We start from the raw sequence: 22,558 nt of genomic DNA, 5'->3' as shown, positions 1-22,558 counted from the left end.
CCGCAAAGCAGCCCACTACCTATAATATGGGCTTTTTAAACAGAAGATCATTGTCTCCCAAAACGTTATTAGTTAATGAGGTCATTAGAGACAAGAATCTTAACGTCATTGGTCTCAGCGAAACCTGGCTCAAACCAGATAAATGTTTCCCGTTTAACGAGGCATCTCCTACTAACTATATGAATGCACACATTGCCCGTCCCCTTTAAAGGGGTGGGGGTCGCACTAATATACAATGAAAACCTCAACCTTACCCCTAACCTAAGTAATAAATATAAATCATTTGAGGTGCTTACTATGAGGTCTGTCGCACCGCTGCCTCTCTACCTGGCTGTTATCTACCGCCCCCCTGGGCCCTATTCGAGGTTTATCAGTGAATTTTCAGAGTTTGTCGCTGATCTAGTGATGCGCGCAGATAATATAATTATATTGGTAGATTTTAATATCCATATGAATACCCCATCAGTGTATTGACTAATGGTCAGGGTTTGTGATAGGACATATGAAGCGTGATTGCATGGAGTAACGAGGGCCACTCTGCCATTGTTAGGACCGATCAATGGGACAGGAAGACTTTGATCACGGCGTGCGGCGAGGAAACACCCGCCTTATAAAAAGCTCCCGTCTGGTCAGTCAGCTTCACGCTGCTGCTGTTTGATGTTCACAGAGCCCCAGGATGTTTGCTCTTCCTGCCTGGGCTGGACCTTAACCAGGTATGAGGCCGTCCCGTTTTTGTTTTCTTTCATCAACATGATCATGAGTGGTTACTGATTACAGGTGAGAGTTCGTAGGTGATAAGGTAGCACAAAGTCCTGCCAGGTACAACAAGCGCGCGGCTTCTTGTCCACATCCCACTCAGGACCACCGCTCCTTCTCAGGTAAAGACTTTTTCTTGGGCTTTCTAACTTCTTCAATCTCCTATAAAGCATGCTTTTGCTGCATGTCACACAAAAGTACAAAAACATGACTTCTTCCAGCGGTGTCGGCTCCAAATAAGTACAATTTGTGTATTTTCCATGAAAGAAAAGATGAATGTTTTTATGGCAGGTTGTCAATCAGTGGAGCATCATGAGGGTAGAGTCCAGTCGGCAGCGTCAGCCCGGCTGCTCCAAGCTGAAGGTCAGTGCAAACACACATCACAAAGTCTGGGTTACGCAAATGTGGAGGCACTTAATGCCCTGCAGGGACAAAAGGAAGAAATATCAGCAACCCAAAGGATGAAAAAAACATTATTTTCACACTTTGTTTTGCATCCTTGCAAATATTAAAATAATCCTGATATTCCTTTGTGCTGCTTTGGGACGGAAAATTCTAGTTTGTGCCGTTACGTTTTTTAAGTTATTCTAAAATATATTTTCTGAGGTCAAAATCTCACCAAACTTGTCCCAAATATGTGTGCTGCAAACATTAACTACTATAGTTTTTATGTTATTAACGTTTTATAATTTTTCTGTTATGAATATTTTATCATTCATGATCTGCTTCCCCTACCTTGTTAACATTACAACAAAGTTATTGTGTTATTAATGTCTGTTAGTTTTTATGTTATTAACATTGTATTACTCTTAACCAGCCCCCGCCCACCTTGTCAGACTCTCACCAAACGTGTCCCAAATATCATTTTGGGACATGTTTTGATCATTTGATGCTGCTAATATGTCATTATCTAGTGGACAACATAAATAAAAAGGATTTGGCCCCTGGGTTATGAGTTGACACCTGTACCACAGGCACACAACTACACAAGTAAACTTGTGACTGACATTTGTCTGCAGCTCTTCTTGGCTGCAATGTCCTTCGTTTACTTCTCCAAGGCCTTTGGAGGCGCCTACATGAAGAGTTCTATCACACAGATAGAGAGACGATTCGACATCCCCAGCTCCCTCATCGGGGTCATCGACGGCAGCTTTGAAATGGGTTAGTGTCATTTTAATGTTTGCAATGGGTTAGTGTCATTTTAATGTTTGAAATGGGTTAGTGTCATTTGTAATGTTTGAAATGGGTTAGTGTCATTTGTAATGTTTGAAATGGGTTAGTGTCATTTTAATGTTTGAAATGGGTTAGTGTTGTCATTTGTAATGTTTGAAATGGGTTAGTGTCATTTTAATGTTTGAAATGGGTTAGTGTCGTCATTTGTAATGTTTGAAATGGGTTAGTGTCATTTTAATGTTTGAAATGGGTTAGTGTCATTTGTAATGTTTGAAATGGGTTAGTGTCATTTTAATGTTTGAAATGGGTTAGTGTCATTTTAATGTTTGAAATGGGTTAGTGTCATCATTTGTAATGTTTGAAATGGGTTAGTGTCATTTTAATGTTTGCAATGGGTTAGTGTCGTCATTTGTAATGTTTGAAATGGGTTAGTGTCATTTGTAATGTTTGCAATGGGTTAGTGTCATTTTAATGTTTGAAATGGGTTAGTGTCATTTGTAATGTTTGAAATGGGTTAGTGTCATCATTTGTAATGTTTGAAATGGGTTAGTGTCATCATTTGTAATGTTTGAAATGGGTTAGTGTCATTTGTAATGTTTGCAATGGGTTAGTGTCATCATTTGTAATGTTTGAAATGGGTTAGTGTCATCATTTGTAATGTTTGAAATGGGTTAGTGTCATTTGTAATGTTTGAAATGGGTTAGTGTCATCATTTGTAATGTTTGAAATGGGTTAGTGTCATCATTTGTAATGTTTGAAATGGGTTAGTGTCATTTGTAATGTTTGAAATGGGTTAGTGTCATCATTTGTAATGTTTGAAATGGGTTAGTGTCATCATTTGTAATGTTTGAAATGGGTTAGTGTCATCATTTGTAATGTTTGAAATGGGTTAGTGTCATTTGTAATGTTTGCAATGGGTTAGTGTCATCATTTGTAATGTTTGAAATGGGTTAGTGTCATCATTTGTAATGTTTGAAATGGGTTAGTGTCATTTGTAATGTTTGAAATGGGTTAGTGTCATCATTTGTAATGTTTGAAATGGGTTAGTGTCATTTGTAATGTTTGAAATGGGTTAGTGTCATCATTTTTAATGTTTGAAATGGGTTAGTGTCATTTGTAATGTTTGAAATGGGTTAGTGTCATCATTTGTAATGTTTGCAATGGGTTCGTGTCATCATTTGTAATGTTTGCAATGGGTTAGTGTCATCATTTGTAATGTTTGCAATGGGTTAGTGTCATCATTTGTAATTTTTGAAATGGGTTAGTGTCATCATTTGTAATGTTTAAAATGGGTTAGTGTCATCATTTGTAATGTTTGCAATGGGTTAGTGTCATCATTTGTAATGTTTGCAATGGGTTAGTGTCATCATTTGTAATGTTTGAAATGGGTTAGTGTCATCATTTGTAATGTTTGCAATTGGTTAGTGTTGTCATTTGTAATGTTTGAAATGGGTTAGTGTCATTTTAATGTTTGAAATGGGTTAGTGTCGTCATTTGTAATGTTTGAAATGGGTTAGTGTTGTCATTTGTAATGTTTGAAGTGGGTTCAGGTTATTTTTAATGCGCCCACTGACTTATTGATCATAAACACGTCTCCCTCTGCAGGCAACCTTCTGGTCATAGCCTTTGTCAGCTACTTCGGTGCCAAGCTCCATCGCCCCAGACTGATCGCTATGGGCTGTTTGGTCATGGCTGCCGGATGTCTCCTCATCTCGCTGCCTCACTTCCTGCAGGGCCTGTGGGTGCACTTCCATCATCGTCTCAGCAAACATGAGGGGAAGTCATGATGCGTGTGTTTCAGGTATAAATACGAAAGTAGTGTGACGCACGGTGGTGACGTGAACAGCACCGAGAGTATCCTGCCCTGTTTGTCCAACCACACGGTGCAGGATGAGGAGGATCTAGCAGCCATTGCAGGTCCACCTACACTGGAGGAGGATCTAGCAGCCATTGCAGGTACACCTACACTGGAGGAGGATCTAGCAGCCATTGCAGGTACACCTACACTGGAGAAGACGTTAAAACAACTTCTGCCCACTCAGATTGTGAAAAAGCAGCGGGTTCGTCCATGTGGGTCTATGTGTTCCTGGGAAACATGCTGCGTGGGATTGGAGAGACCCCCATTATGCCTCTGGGGGTTTCCTACCTGGATGACTTCTCCAGAGAAGAGAACACTGCTTTCTATTTGGGTTTGTTCTCATCCACTGTCATTATTTCTTCATTTAAATAGCTTGTGATTGTTACTTGTTGTTATCCACACATATTTCTACTTATTTGCTTTTTTCCCCCTGGTTTCACGACAGTTTTGTTATTGGACTTTAGTGCTGGTCACAGATTGTCCATAGCAAACACCATGTTCAAACATAAGGGTGTCCATATGTGCACTTGGCACCAGGACACCCTAGGCCGCGGTTCCATGATCGACTTTGTAGTTGTGTCATCAGATTTGCGGTCTCATGTTTTGGACACTCGGGTGAAGAGAGGGGCGGAGCTTTCTACCCATCACCACCTGGTGGTGAGTTGGCTGCGATGGTGGGGGAGGATGCCGGACAGACCCGGCAGGCCCAAACGCATTGTGAGGGTCTGCTGGGAACGTCTGGCAGAGTCTCCTGTCAGAGAGAGTTTCAATTCCCACCTCAGGAAAAACTTTGAACATGTCACGAGGGAGGCGCTGGACATTGAGTCCGAGTGGACCATGTTCCACACCTTTATTGTCAAGGCGGCCAATTAGAGCTGTGGTCACAAGGTGGTTGGTGCCTGTTGTGGCGGTAATCCTAGAACCCGCTGGTGGACATCAGCAGTGAGGGATGCCGTCAAGCTGAAGAAGGAGTCCTATCGGGTCCTTTTGGCTCATAGGACTCCTGAGGCAGCGGACAGGTACCGACAGGCCAAGCGGTGTGTGGCTTCAGCGGTCGCGGAGGCAAAAACTCGGACATGGGAGGAGTTCGGGGAAGCCATGGAAAACGACTTCCGGACGGCTTCGAAGCGATTCTGGACCACCATCTGCCGCCTCAGGAAGGGGAAGCAGTGCACTATCAACACCGTGTATGGTGAGGATGGTGTTCTGCTGACCTCGACTGCGGATGTTGTGGATCGGTGGAGGGAATACTTCGAAGACCTCCTCAATCCTACCAACACGTCTTCCTATGAGGAAGCAGTGCCTGGGGAATCTGTGGTGGGCTCTCCTATTTCTGGGGCTGAGGTTGCTGAGGTAGTTAAAAAGCTCCTCGGTGGCAAGGTCCCGGGGGTGGATGAGAACCGCCCGGAGTTCCTTAAGGCTCTGGATGCTGTGGGGCTGTCTTGGTTGACAAGACTCTGCAGCATCGTGTGGACATTGGGGGCGGTACCTCTGGATTGGCAGACCGGGGTGGTGGTTCCTCTCTTTAAGAAGGGGAACCGGAGGGTGTGTTCCAACTATCGTGGGATCACACTCCTCAGCCTTCCCGGTAAGGTCTATTCAGGTCTACTGGAGAGGAGGCTACGCCGGATAGTCGAACCTCGGATTCAGGAGGAACAGTGTGGTTTTCGTCCTGGTCGTGGAACTGTGGACCAGCTCTATACTCTCGGCAGGGTTCTTGAGGGTGCATGGGAGTTTGCCCAACCAGTCTACATGTGCTTTGTGGACTTGGAGAAGGCATTCGACCGTGTCCCTCGGGAACTCCTGTGGAGAGTGCTAAGAGAGTATGGGGTATCGGACTGTCTGATTGTGGCGGTCCGCTCCCTGTATGATCAGTGTCAGAGCTTGGTCCGCATTGCCGGCAGTAAGTCGGACACGTTTCCAGTGAGGGTTAGACTCCGCCAAGGCTGCCCTTTGTCACCCATTCTGTTCATAACTTTTATGGACAGAATTTCTAGGCGCAGTCAAGGCATTGAGGGGATCTGGTTTGGTGGCTGCAGGATTAGGTCTCTGCTTTTTGCAGATGTTGTTGTCCTGATGGCTTCATCTGGCCAGGATTTTCAGCTCTCACTGGATCGGTTCGCAGCAGAGTGTGAAGCGACTGGGATGGGAATCAGCACCTCCAAGTCCGAGTCCATTGTTCTCGCCCGGAAAAGGGTGGAGTGCCATCTCCGGGTTGCGGAGGACACCCTGCCCCAAGTGGAGGAGTTCAACTACCTCGGAGTCTTGTTCAGGAGTGAGGGAAGAGTGGATCGTGAGATCGACAGGCGGATCGGTGCGGCGTCTTCAGTAATGCGGACGCTGTATCGATCCGTTGTGGTGAGGAAGGAGCTGAGCCGGAAGGCAAAGCTCTCAATTTACCGGTCGATCTACGTTCCCATCCTCACCTATGGTCATGAGCTTTGGGTTATGACCGAAAGGACAAGATCACGGGTACAAGCGGCCGAAATGAGTTTCCTCCGCCGGGTGGCGGGGCTCTCCCTTAGAGATAGGGTGAGAAGATCTGTCATCAGGGGAGGAGCTAAAAGTAAAGCCGCTGCTCCTCCACATCGAGAGGAGCCAGATGAGGTGGTTCGGGCATCTGCTCAGGATGCCACCAGGACGCCTCCCTAGGGAGGTGTTTAGGGCACGTCCGACCGGTAGGAGGCCACGGGGAAGACCCAGGACACGTTGGGAAGACTATGTCTCTCGGCTGGCATGGGAACGCCTAAGCGGAAAAAAAAATATATATATATATATATATATATATATATACATATATATATATATATATATATATATATATATATATATATATATATATATATATATATATATATATATATATATATATATATATATATATATATATATATGTATGTATGTGTATATATATATGTATATTCCATTTTTATCATATACACGCATACATTATATATACACGAACACAAGCACATATACAGTATGTATATATATATATATATATATATATATATATATATATATATATATATATATATATATATATATATATATATATATATATATATATATATATATATATATATATATATATATATACACTACCGTTCAAAAGTTTGGGGTCACCCAAACAATTTAGTGGAATAGCCTTCATTTCTAAGAACAAGAATAGACTGTCGAGTTTCAGATGAAAGTTCTCTTTTTCTGGCCATTTTGAGCGTTTAATTGACCCCACAAATGTGATGCTCCAGAAACTCAATCTGCTCAAAGGAAGGTCAGTTTTGTAGCTTCTGTAACGAGCTAAAGTGTTTTCAGATGTGTGAACATGATTGCACAAGGGTTTTCTAATCATCAATTAGCCTTCTGAGCCAATGAGCAAACACATTGTACCATTAGAACACTGGAGTGATAGTTGCTGGAAATGGGCCTATGTAGATATTGCACCAAAAAGCAGACATTTGCAGCTAGAATAGTCATTTACCACATTAGCAATGTATAGAGTGTATTTCTTTCAAGTTAAGACTAGTTTAAAGTTATCTTCAATGAAAAGTACAGTGCTTTTCCTTCAAAAATAAGGACATTTCCATGTGACCCCAAACTTTTGAACGGTAGTGTATATATATATAAACTGTCTGGAATATAAGACCATCGGTCTATTTGAGACTTTTTTCTGGTGGAAAAGACGACTCCTATAGTGTCCAATGATGCAATTGCAGCCCTCCAGGTTACAGGTGTGTGAGTGGCAAGACGAAAAGCTCAGACGAGCATGCGGAGTATAAATGTCAAGACCTAAACTCTTTAGAAGATAAGACCATTAGTCTTTTTGAGACTTTTTTTTCCTGGTAACAAAGGTACCAAATACATATTCGAATTGCACCATGTTGCAACTGCAGCCTCACAAATGCGCATGTGAGTGGCAGGAGGAAAAGCTTTGACTTTGTCGAGGGGTACAAATCTCGAGACCTAAACTTTCTCGAATATACGACGCCCTGTCTATGTATAGGCGTGCAGTAGCATAAGTGTAAGTGTAATATTCCCATCCATGATTTTTGTCTCCTTTGCATCCAGCCTGCATCCACACGGTGGGAATCCTGGGGCCCATGTTTGGCTACATGATGGGGTCCTATCTGGCCAAGATCTATGTGGACGTTGGCTTTGTGGATTTAGGTGCGTAAGCCACGCACCATGAATGCCCTAATCTTAACTGTCCTGTCCTTTTTGGTGTGGCCAATAAAAACAATGAGTTAATGATGGCTTACAGAGGTTGATCATCTCGCAAGAAGGATCCATAAACCAGTGCCTCTTCTTCATCTTAGACCGTGTGACCATCAACTACAAGGACTCCCGCTGGGTGGGGGCCTGGTGGCTGGGCTTCATTGTGACCGCCACTATTATCTTGCTCTCCAGCATCCCCTTCTGGTTCCTGCCCAAGTCTCTTCCCAAGCAGGGGAAGGGGAAGAGGGACCGAGGCGCGGAGTCTGATCCAGGGACAGAGCAGGGTCATTTCCTCCCGGAGATCAAGCAAGAGAAGGAGACTCCAGTTACCTTACAGGAGCTGGCAAAAGGTGACAGAACACTTGCCTTTTATATTTTTAACCTTTGTCCAACCTTAAAATTTGACTATACACACGTACTCCTGGGACCCAAAAGGGGTCCGCTCATAAAAGTGTCACATTTATATACATTTTTTACTTTCAAAGCTTGAAATCTTTTAAAAACTTCAGCTCGATCTGTTGATATAAAGCGTTTGTTACTTCCATCCGTCCATCCATTTTCTACCGCTTGTCCCTCTCGGGGTCACGGGGGGTGCTGAAGTCTGCTTTTCTTACAAAAGCCAAAAGCAGGGAAGTTGTCAGGTTGTGTAAATGGTAAATAAAAAGAGAATCCTTTTCAACTTATATTTAATTGAATAGACTGCAAAGACAAGATATTTCATGTTCACACTGACAAACTTTGTTATTTTTTGCAAATAATCATGAACTTAGAATTTAATGGCAGCAACACGTTGTCAAAAAAAGTTGTCCCGGGGGCATTTTTACCAGTGTGTTACATGGCCTTTCCTTTTAACAAGGTTTGGGAACTGAGGAGACACATTTTTGAAGTGGAATTCTTTCCCATTCTTGCTTGATGTACAGCTTAAGTTGTTCAACAGTCTCCCTTCTTATAATTTAGCCTTCACACATTTTCAATGGGAGACAGGTCTGGACTACAGGCAGGCCAGTCTAGTACCCGCACTCTTTTACTGCGAAGCCACGCTGTTATAACAGGTGACTTGGCATCGTCTTGCTGAAATAAGCAGGGGCGTCCATGATAACGTTGCTTGGATGGCAACATATGTTGCTCCAAAAGCTGTATGTACCTTTCAGCATTAATGGTGCCTTCACAGATGTGTAAGTTACCCATGTCTTGGGCACTAATACACCCCCGTACCATCACACATGCTGCCTTTTACACTTTGACCCTAGAACAATCCGGATGGTTCTTTTCCTCTTTGGTCCGGAGGACACGACGTCCACAGTTTCCAAAAACAATTTGAAATGTGGACTCGTCAGACCACAGAACACTTTTCCACTTTGCATCAGTCCATCTTAGATGAGCTCAGGCCCAGCAAAGTGTTTCCGGGTGTTGTTGATAAATGGCTTTGGCTTTGCATAGTAGAGTTTTAACTTGCGCTTACAGATGTAGCGACCAACTGTAGTTACTGACAGTGGTTTTCTGAAGTCTTCCTGAGCGCATGTGGAGATATCCTTTACACACTGATATGGCTTTTTGATGCAGTAGCGCCTGAGGGGTCCAAAGTGTGTAATATCATGGCTTACGTGCAGTGATTTCTCCACATTCTCTGAACCTTTTGATGATATCACGGAGCGTAGATGGTGAAATCCCTAAATTCCTTGCAATAGTTGCTTGAGAAATGTTGTTCTCCAACAATTTTCTCAGGCATTTTTTGACAAAGTGGTGACCCTCGCCCCGTCCTTGTTTGTGAACGACTGAGCATTTCATGGACGCTGCTTTTATACCCAATCATGGCACCCACCTGTTCCCAATTAGCCTGTCCACCTGTGGGATGTTCCAAATAAGTCTTTGATGAGCATTCCTCAACGTCATATTTTGGTCTCGATGGTGCACAAGGGCGAAGCCATTAGAAGGACCAGCTCTGACTTTGGGGGATTCGGGGTTTAATTATTAACCGGTTAATCCGTGGACCTGAGTAACGAGGCAACCTGGACCAAAGTTGAATGACCCACAAACATGACTTCCACTCAGGAAGGCAGTCATGTAACAGCATTTCTCCAAAACCAATTGATGATTGACTCCACCGTCTTAGACCACAATTTCCTGATAACCAGCGTCCTCCGCAATGGACATTTATGTTTGTGCTTACACAAATAACCCTTGTACGCATGTCCACTACAGAGGACACTGGCTCTCAGGAGGTCACATTCAACAAGGAAGTATCCCGTATGTGATAGAATAATCTTATATCAGGTGTGTTTTGACCCCTGCAGACTTTCTGCCGTCTCTGAAGAGACTCTTCAGGAACAGCATCTACACCCTGATGATCCTCACCTACCTGGTTTCCGTCAACGGCTTCATGGGCATGATCACCTTCAAGCCAAAGTTCTTGGAGCAGATCTACGGCCAGGCCTCCTCCAGGGCCATTTTCCTCATAGGTACGACACCAACACACGGATGTTGTTGGAAGAAAGTGTGCTGTGGGAGATAACGTATGTGTGTCGCCTTTATATGTGCCTGTGGGAGATAATGTGAAGAACATACCTTTACATGTGCCTGTGGGAGATAATGTGGAGAACATGCCTTTATATGTGCCTGTGGGAGATAATGTGGAGAACATACCTTTATATGTGCCTGTGGGAGATAACATGGAGAACATACCTTTATATGTGCCTGTGGGAGATAACGTGTAGAACCTTTATATGTGCCTGTAGGAGATAACATGGAGAACATACCTTTATATGTGCCTGTGGGAGATAATGTGGAGAACCTTTATATATGCCTGTGGGAGATAATGTGGCGAACATACCTTTATATGTGCCTGTGGGAGATAACATGGAGAACATACCTTTATATGTGCCTGTGGGAGATAACGTGTAGAACCTTTATATGTGCCTGTGGGAGATAATGTGGAGAACATACCTTTATATGTGCCTGTGGGAGATAATGTGGAGAACATACCTTTATATGTGCCTGTGGGAGATAACATGGAGAACATACCTTTATATGTGCCTGTGGGAGATAACGTGTAGAACCTTTATATGTGCCTGTGGGAGATAATGTGGAGAACATACCTTTATATGTGCCTGTGGGAGAAAACATGGAGAACATACCTTTATATGTGCCTGTGGGGGATAATGTGGAGAACATGCTTTTATACACACTGCTTACTTGGGTGTATGGCAGGGGTCTCCAAACGTGTTCCACCCAGAACCGCAAGCTGAAAAAAATGAAAGCATCCAGTGGCCATTTTGGTATTTTTCATTTTCAAACTTAGTACAATATATATAGTTGTTTTTTTTACCTTTAAGGGAGGGGAGTCCTAACTTTTCCCACCAAGATTTATATTTGATGATATTTTTCATTTTTAAAATACATATGAAGACAAAACACTGTCAGCTTTGTGACTAAGTATACTTTGATTCATTATCAGTGGGAACATTTTCATTACTTTCCCCATTGTTTGCTATTTTGTTCTTGTATTTTTACTATAGGGCTGTGAAACTTTGGGCACCACACGAGTCGATTCGATTCCATTTTTGGGGATAACGATTCGATTCTCAATTCAAAACCATCCTCGATTCAAAATCAATACTTTTGGGTGCCTCTCTCTAGTTCGTCCTCAGACGAGCCTTCCATTGTTGTCTCCAGTCATGCCGGTTCTCCCTACATCTGGCCAGCTCGTTGGTGCTTTGTGCTCTCGCATCATTCTGGAGTACGTCCACATATGTACAGTGGGACGTCCTCGTGACCGGTGCCCATGTGTTGGCTCCTACAGTACCAGTTTGCTGGCTGGCAGTTCCTGGGGTCTTTGGCAGTGTCCTGCTGGTCTCATTCTCCTGGCTGCTATTTTGTCGCTCACCCTGTGTATTCCGGCATACAGATTCTCATTGGTAACATGTGTATTTTTGCTGATGTTGAACTCTACATGTAGCATTCTGGTGTAGCACCCGTCTAGAGACTTCTGCAGGGTTGGCTTCAGGGTCCAGCATTCACTGCCATATAAGAGAACAGATTCCACAGTCACGTAGAAGAAGCTGAGTTTTATTTGTCGGGGGAGATTGTAGTTCCACACACTGGCCATGTTGTTCAGGGCCCTCCATGCAAGTGCCTTCCTCACTTTTAGATCCTGCTCTGTTGAGTTGACCCATGAGCCCAAGTACTTGAAGTCATTGACTTCCTTCAGAGCAGTGCCTCATGTTGTTGTGAGTGATGGGTGTTCCGCTTGGATGTTATAGGTGATCAACTCAGTTTTCTTGGCATTCAGCCGAAGGCCAACCTTGGCATACTCTGACTCCACTCTGCTCAAGAGCTCCTGTGCTTGCTCCATGTGGTTGGAGAGCAGGCTGATGTCATCCGGGTAGTAAAGGTCTGTCAAGACTACTGCAGGGTGTCTTATTGACCTCCTTGGTGTAATGGTAAGGACAAGATCCTGCTCACGTCCATTGATGGCCTTCCTGAGCGCGTAGTCCAAAACTATGACAAAAAGGAAGGGGGCTAGGGTGTCTCCTTGCATTACCCCGGCCAGGATGTCAAACTCCTCACTTTCGCCATCTGGGGACACCACCTTCGCCCGTATTCCTGCGTACATTGCCTCTATTGCCCGGAGCAAGTTGGGAGGGACACCGTTGGCCTTCAGGATCTTCATCATTGTGCCTCCCTCTGCAGTTGGATTAATGACTTCCTGACAGACCGAAGGCAGCACGTACGGCTGGGGAAGATTGTCTCGGACAGTCGAACCACAAACACTGGTACTCCTCAGGGCTGTGTACTCTCCCCTGGCTCTTCTCCTTGTATACAAACTGCTGCACCTCCAGTCACCAATCCGTAAAACTGCTCAAGTTTGCGGATGACACCACCCTCATCGGGCTCATCTCGAATGGCGATGAGTCCGCCTACAGGAGAGAGGTGGGCCGGCTGACGTCCTGGTGCAGCCTCAACAACCTGGAGCTGAACGCCCAGAAAACAGTGGAGATGATCATGGACTTCAGGAAAGTCACAGCCCCACCATCCCCCCTCACCCTGATTGACTCTCCCACCCCCGTCCCCATTGTGGACTCCTTCCGTTTCTTGGGCACCACCATCACCCAGGACCTCAAGTGGGAGCTGACCATCAGCTCCCTCATCAAGAAGGCCCAGCAGAGGATGTACTTCCTGCGGCAGCTGAGGAAACTTAAGGTGCCGACCGAGATGCTGGTGCAGTTTTACTCAGCCATCATAGAGTCCATCCTGACCTCCTCCATCACAGTGTGGTTCCCCGGCGCCACAGTCCAGGATAAGAATAGACTGCAGCGCATCGTACGTGCTGCTGAGAAGGTGATTGGCTGCAAGCTCCCATCCCTCCAGGACTTGTTCTCCTCCAGGACCAGAAGGCGTGTGGGTCAGATCACAGCTGACTCTTCTCACCCTGGACACACGCTATTCTCACCTCTCCCCTCAGGCAGGAGACTACGCTCCATCCAGACCCACACCTCCCGCCACCTGAACAGTTTTTTTCCCCTCTGCCATCAGGCAAATGAACAATAACTCCTAACATCAGCTCCTTGAATTCCTTGAATTCCTTCTAAGTCTATCTGATAGCTCAGTTACAGCTCTTTTTATTACCAAATATGTGTTGTATGTTTTTATGTCGCACGTTTGCACCAAGAAAAATTCCTAGTTTGTGAACCCGTTCTCAAACAATGGCAATAAAACTATTCTGATTCTGATTCTGATTCTGATTCTCTGTGTATTGAGTCAATAAAGCACAATACAGCCGTCAGGTTGTTCTTCTTCACCTCCTTGATTAGTTTCTTCAGGGCCAGGATCTGGGCTAGTGTGGTCCTCTCCTCTCGAAAGCCATTTTGGTTTTCCCTCAGATGAGGGTCGATGGCATGCAGTTCAGTATCATTCGATTGTAGACCTTTGCGGTGATACAGGTCAGGCTGATGCACCGGTAGTTGTCTGACTTCGAGAGGTCTCCAGATTTGAGCACTGGGATGATGTTGGAAAGAGACCACATGTCAGGCAGCTTGTTGCCTAGCAGGGCAAGGTTGCAAAACTCAAGGTTGATGTTATCAAGACCACACTTCTTTACAACCTCTGGGTGTATGCCATCCGGCCCAGCACTCTTACCCTCTCTCAGCGTTCTTTTCTCCTTAGCAAACTCAGTAATCGTGAAGGGACCGTCCTGGATGTTGAGGTCATGGAGGAATGATGGTATCGCTTCCTCCCCGCCATCTGATGGTGTTCCCAGCAGTTTTTGGAAATGGTTGTACCATGTCACCACCCTCTCCTCAGGGCTGTGTCCCTCAGCCTGTTCCTCCTTGGTCCTCTTCCTTCCTGTCATCTCGTTAATGACCTTCCATGCTTCTCCATATTGCCTCTCTCCATGTGCATCATGGACTCTCTGCACTCTCTCCATCAGTTCCTCCCCCTTGATCTTATCATACTGAAGAGAAGCTGTTTGGCCTCATTCAGTATCCTACGTCTCTACGCTGTAGGGTCACGAGCAGAGCAAAGCCATGCTTCTTCCACCCTGCCACGTGCCGCTACGACTTCTGGGTGTTTAGACCGCAGGGAGCTTCTGGTTTTCTCTAGCACGGGCACACACACTCTTGTTGCTTCCTCGTTGGCAGCAACAAATCGCCTGTATTCATTGCTAGGCTCTGCACCTTCGTCCAGCTGCTGAAAGCTGCTCGTAACCTCCTCCGTATACCTAGTTTGTAGGCTAGGATCGGTCGAGAGTGCCTTCCAGTCATACCGGATCCTGGGGGATGGCTTGGGGACCCTGAGGCTTAGTCGCACCCTCATGGAGACCACGCGGTGGACAGAGCCCACAGAGCTGAATGTTCTGTATGGCTCAGCATTTAGGATAGAGTTCCTCCACTTTTGCCTCACTAGGATGTAGTCTAGCTGACGTTGTGTACCTTAGGCTCGGTCTCTGAAAGTCCACCTCTTGCCTGTTCTTTTCTGGAACAAGGTGTTCACTGCCTGGAGCTGGTGTTCCATGAGAAGGGCAGTGAGGTATGCGCCATTGCGGTTGGTAGTGTTGTGATAAGGGAAGGGAGCATCCTCTGGTCCAATCTTAGCGTTGAAGTCGCCCAGGATTGGCAGGAAGTTGTGTGCTGGAACATCCCGGACCGCTGTTGTGAGGTCCTCGTAGAACTTCTCCACCTCCTCAGACGGTGCCACGTCGGTGGGTGAGTACACGACTATGACCGTTGTTACTGGGTTGCCTGAGAATTCTGCGATAAGGATCCTTTTGGTGTGATGGTAAACCCGATGGAGAGCCTTACGCGCCAGAGAACCAAGCAATAGCCCTACGTCCCCTGTTGCCACCTGTTGCCACCTGGGCCTCGTTTCGCCACGCTGATGCAGAGATGAAAATGCATCTCTCCACTCTGCGGTACATGATCGGGTCATTAGTGTGCACTGCTCTGTGTTCCTGGATCTCCAGGATCTCCACTCCCCATTCCTCAATCAGCCTCGCTTCTTCTCTCGCTGCGCATGCGTTGAAGGTTCCCATAACGAATGGTCTTCGACAGCACATGAGTGCATTGGACGGGGTGCTGTGATTGGACAGGACCCTCCCGGGGACACTCCCAGGGTTTGAGGTCCTGTCGTCATGGTGCCCTCCAGAAGGAGGACCATCACCACCGTATGCCGCGATGTTACTAAGAAAATATTCTTTGTTAGTCAAAAATATCTTCCTGATTCCAGATACTTAAGGAATCTTGCTCAGGTTTCAGTTTTTGCGGCGAAATGAAGAAATCAAAATGAAGGAAGAAAGTGAGAGAGGTGAAAATGCTGGTCGGACACTGATTGGTCAGTCACACCAGGAAGTGGGCGGGGCTTACAGGGAAAGCAGACAAAAACGCTACTAAAAACTGCGTTATAGTTCAAACATATTCAAAGAAACAAAGACAACATTTTCACTGTCCAATGAATATATATATATTTTTTAAATGATTAAAATATTAAAAATATTAAATGAAAATATACTACAAATATTTAAAATTGTAAAAAATATTTGTTGAATTATTTTTGCGTTTTTTGCACAAATATATGGACATTTATGCCTTTTCTTGGACAGCAACAATATGGCAAACAGACAGTTTGGAGACACTTAGCTACTAGCTAAGTGACTTCAACTAAATGTATATTTTATTTCCCCAGGTGTACTCAACCTGCCAGCAGTGGCGGTGGGCATCATCACTGGAGGCTTCGTGCTGAAGCGCTTTAAGTTAGGTGTGGTCGGAGCAGCCAGGATGGCGCTGGGGACTTCTATCGCCTCCTTTTGCTTGCTGGTGGTTCAAGTCTTCCTTCGCTGTGACAATGCCGAGGTGGCCGGCCTCACCGTGACTTACCAAGGGTGAGCAAGGCTGGGAACTCTTGTCTTTCACCGCTATTTTTGTATGCAACTCTTGTGTGTGGATGCACCAGAATCCCTGAAGTGTCCTACGATGCGCAGACCTTGTTGTCCCAATGCAACACGGGCTGCTCCTGCTCCATGAAGCAGTGGGACCCCGTGTGCGCCTACAACGGCATGACCTACGCCTCACCCTGCCTGGCCGGGTGTCACACCTCCACCGGCACGGGCAAGGAGATGGTGAGCGGCACACAATACATCACCGACCATGTTCTAATCACATCAACAATTATATTCAAATAAATATAGATTTCATTTATATTTATTTCATATTTTTGGAATATGCATGAATTTTTTTAAAATGTAGATGATAATAAATATTTGTAACTGACATTTCTAACCCAACTACTTAATTAACTTTATACAGTATTAGCTCTGCCATTTCATTTTATTTGGCCCTCGAAAGATTTGAATTAATATGTGTCAATAAAGTACTTATCATTTAAAAAAACATTTAGTAATTCAAATGAATATATGTACCGTGAGATATTTAAAATATATTTATTTCCTATTTTTTGAATATGCATTTTTAAAAATTTTATTTAGATGATAATAAATATTTGTAACTTAAATGTCTGACTCAACTACTTAATTAACTTTATATTAGGACACAGGTGTCAGATCTGGTCCGCAACTTCACTTTATTTGGCCCTCAAAAGATTGGAAATTATATGTGTCAATAAATTGCTTCATTATTGAAAAATATATTAAGTAATTCAAATAAATATATGTACTTTTAGATATTTAAATTATATTTATTTTATACTTTTGGAATGTGTATTCATTTTTTAAATTTAGATGATAATAAATATTTGTAAGTGAAATGTCTAACTCAACTACTTAATGAACGTAATATTAGGACATAGGTGTCAAACTCGAGGCGCGGGGGCCAGATCTGGTCCGCCACTTCATTTTATTAGGCTCCCAAATGATTGGAAATCATATGTGTCATTAAAGTATTTCATCATTTAAATTATATTTAGTAATTCAAATATATGTAGTTTTTGACATTTAAAATAAATGTATTTTATATTTTTTTGGAATATGTATTTTTTATTTTTATTTAGATGATAATAAATATTTGAAATTAACATTTCTAACCCAACTACTTAATTCACTTTATATTAGGACACAGATGGGGCCCGCCATTTCATTATTAATTTGGCCCTCGAAAGATTGGAAATAATATGTTTTAATAAAGTACTTCATCATTAAAAATTATATTCAGTAATTTAAATAAATATATGTACTTTTAGATATTTTAAATATATGTATTTCATATTTTTGGAACATACATTTAATTTTTTAAATTTAGATGATAATAAATATTTGAAACTGACATTTCTAACTCAACTATTTAATGAACTTAATATTAAGGCACAGGTGTCAAACTCAAGGCTTGGGGGCCAGATCTGGTCTGCAACTTCATTTTATTTGGCCCTTAAAAGATTGGGAATAATATGTGTCAGTAAAGTAATTCATCATTAAAAAATATATTTAGTAATTCAAATAAATGTCTGCACTTTTAGATACTTAAAATATATTTATTTATATTTTTGGAATAAGATTTTTTTTTTTTAAATTTAGATGGTAATAAATAAAATACATAGTTGTGCTGTTGAAGTAACAATTAAAACATTGATAACATAGTCATAAAACCACAAGTTGATTCAATGTTATTGGAAAAAAATAAGATGAAAAAAGTTGCAACTAATTTAGTGTTCATATTAAAATCGATTCACATCTGAATCGCCATTCCTATTCTCACGATTCTAAATCGAGTTATAATTTTCAAAAATGTATAAAACTACTCCTGCCACCTTACCGTGGTAGAGGAGTTTGCGTGTCCCAATGATCCTAGGAGCTATGTTGTCCGGGGGCTTTATGCCCCCTGGTAGGGTTTCCCAAGACCAGGGGTCGGCAACCCGCGGCTCCGGAGCCGCATGCGGCTTTTTGACCACTCTGATGCGGCTCAGCTGCATACTTGCCGACCCCCCGATTTTCCCAGGAGACTTATGGATCTCAGTGCCTCTCTTAGATAACTCCCAGAGCAAATATAATCCTATTTTCACTCTAATTACTAAATTAAGGGCGTGCCCTAATTGCACTGCAGTAATTGTTCTCTATAGCATTAACAAACAGCGTGCCAGCCCGGCCACATGTTGTATGTAGCTTTTACTTGCACATGTAGGAGACAGCAAAGCATACTTACTCATCAGCCACACAGCTTACACTGACGGTAGCCGTATAAAACAACTTTAACACTGTTACGTTACAAATATGCGCTACACTGTGAACCCACACCAAAAAAGAATGAAAAACACATTTTTGGAGAACATCCCACCGTAACACAACATAAACACAACACAACCAATACCCAGAATCCCATGCAGTCCTAACTCTTCCGGTCTAGATTATGCACCCCCGCTACCACCAAACCCCCCCACACATCAACCCCCCCCCCCCCCCCCCCCCCCCGCCCCCCAGAGTTAGTGCTGCATGGGATTCTGGGTATTTGTTGTGTTGTGTTTATGTTGTGTTACAGTGCAGATGTTCTCCAGAAATGTGTTTGTCATTCTTTTTTGGTGTGGGTTCAAAGTGTGGCGCATATTTGTAACGTAACAGTGTTAAAGTTGTTTTATACGGCTACAGTCAGTGTAAGCTGTGTGGCTGCTGACCTAGTACGCCTTGCTGTCACTTACGTGAGCAAGCTGAAGCTGCATTCTACATGTGGTCGAGCATGTACACTTTTTGGGCAGGCTGTAGAGGGCGCCAAAAGCAGTGCCATCACGCTCTGATATTCGGGAGTCTCCCGAAAATAATGAGAGGGTTGGCAAATATGGCGCTATCAAGCGCCATTCATTCAAAACTCGCGGGCCGCACTAGACAAACAGGCCAAGACAAACAGGTCCTAGGTGAGGGATTAGACAATGAGCAGCTCAAAGACTTCTATGGAATTACAAAAACCGAGATTCCGATTTTCCTTGCCCGGACACGGGTCACCGCGGCCCCCCTCTGGAGCCAGTTGGGGCACGATGAAGAGCGCCTGGTGGCCGGGCCTGTCCCCATGGGGCCCGGCCGGGCACAACCCGAAGAGGCAACGTGGGTCCCCCCTCCAATGGGCTCACCACTTATGGGAGGGTCCATAGAGGTCGGTTGCAATGTGAGCTGGGCGGCAGCCGAAGTCAGGGCACTTGGTGGTCCGATCCTCGGCTACATAAGCTAGCTCTTGGGATGTGGAACGTCACCTCGCTGGGGGGGAAGGAGCCTGAATTAGTGCGCGAGGTGGAGAAGTTCCGGCTAGATATAGTCGGACTCACTTCGACGCACAGCAAGGGCTCTGGAACCAGTTCTCTGGAGAGGGGCTGGACTCTCTTCGTTGCCAGCAGTGAGAGGCGACGGGCTGGGGTGGCGATTCTTGTTGCCCCCCCGGCTCAGAGCCTGCATGTTGGAGTTCAACCCGGTGGACGAGAGGGTAGCTTCCCTCCGCCTTCGGTTGGGGGAACGGGTCCTGACTGTTGTTTGTGCTTACGCACCAAACAGCAGTTCAGAGTACCCACCCTTTTTGGATACACTGGAGAGAGTACTGGAGAGTGCTCCCCCGGGTGATTCCCTCGTTCTACTGGGAGACTTCAACGCTCATGTTGGCAACGACAGTGAAACCTGGAGAGGCGTGATTGGGAAGAATGGCCGCTCGGTTTTGTTATTGGACTTGGAAAAAAAATAAGATTAAAAAAGTTGCAACTAATTTAGTGTTCATATTAAAATCGATTCACATCCGAATCACGATTCTAAATCGAGTTATAATTTTCTAAAATGGATTACAACTACTCCTCTCTGAGCTGCCACCTTACCGTGGTAGAGGAGTTTGCGTGTCCCAATGATCCTAGGAGCTATGTTGTCCTACCAACATGTATTACCATACTTTTACATACTTTTCTAAATAAAGGGGAGCACAACATTTTTTATTATTGTCTTTAGTGTAACAACAAATGTTAGTGTACATGAAACATATGTTTATTATTGTCATTTAGTCCTTAAATAAAATGTTGAACATACTAGACAACTTGTCTTTTAGTAGTAAGTAAACTAACAAAGACTCCTAATTAGTCTGCTGACGTATGCAGTAACATATTGTGTCATTTATACACCTATTATTTTGTACACATTATGAGGGACAAACTGTAAAAATTGATTATTAATCCACTTGTTCATTTACTGTTGATATCTGCTTATTTTCTCTTTTAACATGTTCTATCTACACTTCTGTTCAAATGTAATAATCACTTATTCTTCTCTTCTTTGATACTTGACATTAGTTTTGGATGATACCACACATTTAGGTATGGATTGGATACCAAGTAGTTACAGGATCACCCAAGTCCTCATGTGTCCAGGGACATATTTACTGAGTTCATAAACATATGGATTTTAGAAAAAGGAAAAAAGATTTTGTGACGATAAAAAAACATCAATGTAATCATAGTAGGATCGACTAGATACGCTCTTGTACTTGGTATCATTACAGTGGATGTCAGGTGTAGATCCACCCATGGCGTTTGTTTACATTGTGACGGCGGTGAGCTATTGTATCCTCCTATGGTGTGTAGTGAAGCATGTTTAGCTATTCCTTGTCCTCCAGTGTAAGAAACTTACTTTATTTGTCGCCATGGAGACCAGGATTAGTGATTTAGAAGTAGCTAAAACACTGTGGATGGATGTTAGCCGCTAGCTAGCTAGCCATGTCTTAAAGCACCTCTTCCTGAGGTTGTTTCAGTGTTATAACTTCACCTTTATCTTTACTTTTTACACCAAAATGTTTCCATTCTCCCTTTTCTGTCTACACCCTGTGTCTGCTTGTAAGTACTCTGTGTGTGTGCGCTGCCCAACATGCTCCTCTGCTCCTAAAACCAGCAATGTACCGGGGGGGAAGGGTACTTTTTAGAGGCCAATATGACTGCACCATACAACCCTACCCCAAAGTGTCATGTACTGAGCGGTCCTTCTCTCTGCTGCTAGTCATTCCACAACTGTTCCTGTGTCAGCGCCATCCTGAGTCCAGACCTGAACATGAGTCCAGACCTGAACACGTCCACGGTGTTGGGCCAGTGCCCCAGGAAGAGCGACTGTGAGCGGACCTTCCATATCTACATGGCAATATCCGTGGTGGGCTCCTTCATCTCCGCCTGCGGGGGCACGCCGGGATACATCGTGCTGCTCAGGTCGGCCATCTTGGACAGGGCACTCCATCAATACGTGTTGCTGACTGAGACCACCTTTGATCACAGGTCCATTCAAAAAGACTTGAAGGCCCTGGCTTTAGGAATGCAGACGCTGATCGTGAGAACTCTCGGTGAGTCAGCACAGCTTCTTTTATATTTGCAGCTTTCTCATACAGGATGGGCTTTTTTTTACAGGTGGGATCCCTCCTCCTATTTATTTTGGAGCCCTGATCGACCGCACGTGTTTGAAGTGGGGCACCAAGCAGTGCGGAGGCCGCGGCGCGTGTCGACTCTACGACGCTGATGCCTTCAGGTACAGTAGGACATCGCCAGGGGGGCCAAAGTGCCGCCCCGGGGGCCATTTGCCACACATTCTAAAAATAAAAACATTAAAAAGTGAAATAAAAAAACACAAAGCTGCCATGCAGGATAATTTTTTCTTTAAAGCTGTCATTGCTAAAAATAATAATATGTTGACTTCGTGTTATGAATGATTGACATATTTAATACTTCACATCAAATATTCCACTTTAAAATATTGTTTGGGGAAAATATTGCGTATTTTGCCTGTTTGCCATAAAAAAAAACAAGTTTTCTTTGACAAAGTGCACAAAGCAAACATTATTAATTATAATAATATTATATTTAAAAAAAATGTTTTTTAACGCTTTTATGAGTGGGGCCCTTATGGATCCCTGAAAATTTTAGTGGGACTTAAAAAACTAAAAAATACTGTCGCTGCTCAAAAAATGATATTGAATCAAAATCAATGTTGTTATAAATGATTGACATATTTAAGGCTCCAATTACTTCACATTGAATATTCCACTTTGAAATATTGTTTGGGGCAAATATTGCATATTTTACGTGTTTGCCATAAAAAATGAAGTTTTCTTTGAGAAA

General features: G+C 43.8%; 1 protein-coding gene across 1 annotated transcript in view; it reads left to right on the top strand.

Moving 5' to 3' along the window:
- The first annotated feature begins 590 nt into the window (after positions 1 to 590).
- Positions 591 to 22,558, top strand: part of slco1d1 (solute carrier organic anion transporter family, member 1D1) — a 26,371-nt gene continuing 4,403 nt past the window's right edge. Inside the window, exons 1-15 of the mRNA XM_062066534.1 lie at positions 591 to 713; positions 778 to 878; positions 1,048 to 1,119; positions 1,776 to 1,917; positions 3,535 to 3,667; positions 3,731 to 3,885; positions 3,972 to 4,118; positions 7,856 to 7,954; positions 8,104 to 8,352; positions 10,297 to 10,461; positions 16,181 to 16,376; positions 16,448 to 16,613; positions 21,453 to 21,655; positions 21,722 to 21,786; positions 21,851 to 21,968. Coding sequence (XP_061922518.1) covers positions 1,069 to 1,119; positions 1,776 to 1,917; positions 3,535 to 3,667; positions 3,731 to 3,885; positions 3,972 to 4,118; positions 7,856 to 7,954; positions 8,104 to 8,352; positions 10,297 to 10,461; positions 16,181 to 16,376; positions 16,448 to 16,613; positions 21,453 to 21,655; positions 21,722 to 21,786; positions 21,851 to 21,968 — 1,889 coding nt within the window. The 5' untranslated portion in view covers positions 591 to 713; positions 778 to 878; positions 1,048 to 1,068. The remainder of the gene's footprint in view (positions 714 to 777; positions 879 to 1,047; positions 1,120 to 1,775; positions 1,918 to 3,534; positions 3,668 to 3,730; positions 3,886 to 3,971; positions 4,119 to 7,855; positions 7,955 to 8,103; positions 8,353 to 10,296; positions 10,462 to 16,180; positions 16,377 to 16,447; positions 16,614 to 21,452; positions 21,656 to 21,721; positions 21,787 to 21,850; positions 21,969 to 22,558) is intronic.

The sequence above is a fragment of the Entelurus aequoreus genome, linkage group LG12 (assembly GCF_033978785.1).
Source record: "Entelurus aequoreus isolate RoL-2023_Sb linkage group LG12, RoL_Eaeq_v1.1, whole genome shotgun sequence".
In the NCBI taxonomy this organism is placed as follows: Eukaryota; Metazoa; Chordata; class Actinopteri; order Syngnathiformes; family Syngnathidae; genus Entelurus; species Entelurus aequoreus.
The sequence above is the reverse complement of the archived record's forward strand: the minus strand, read 5'-3'. Positions and strand labels throughout refer to the sequence as shown.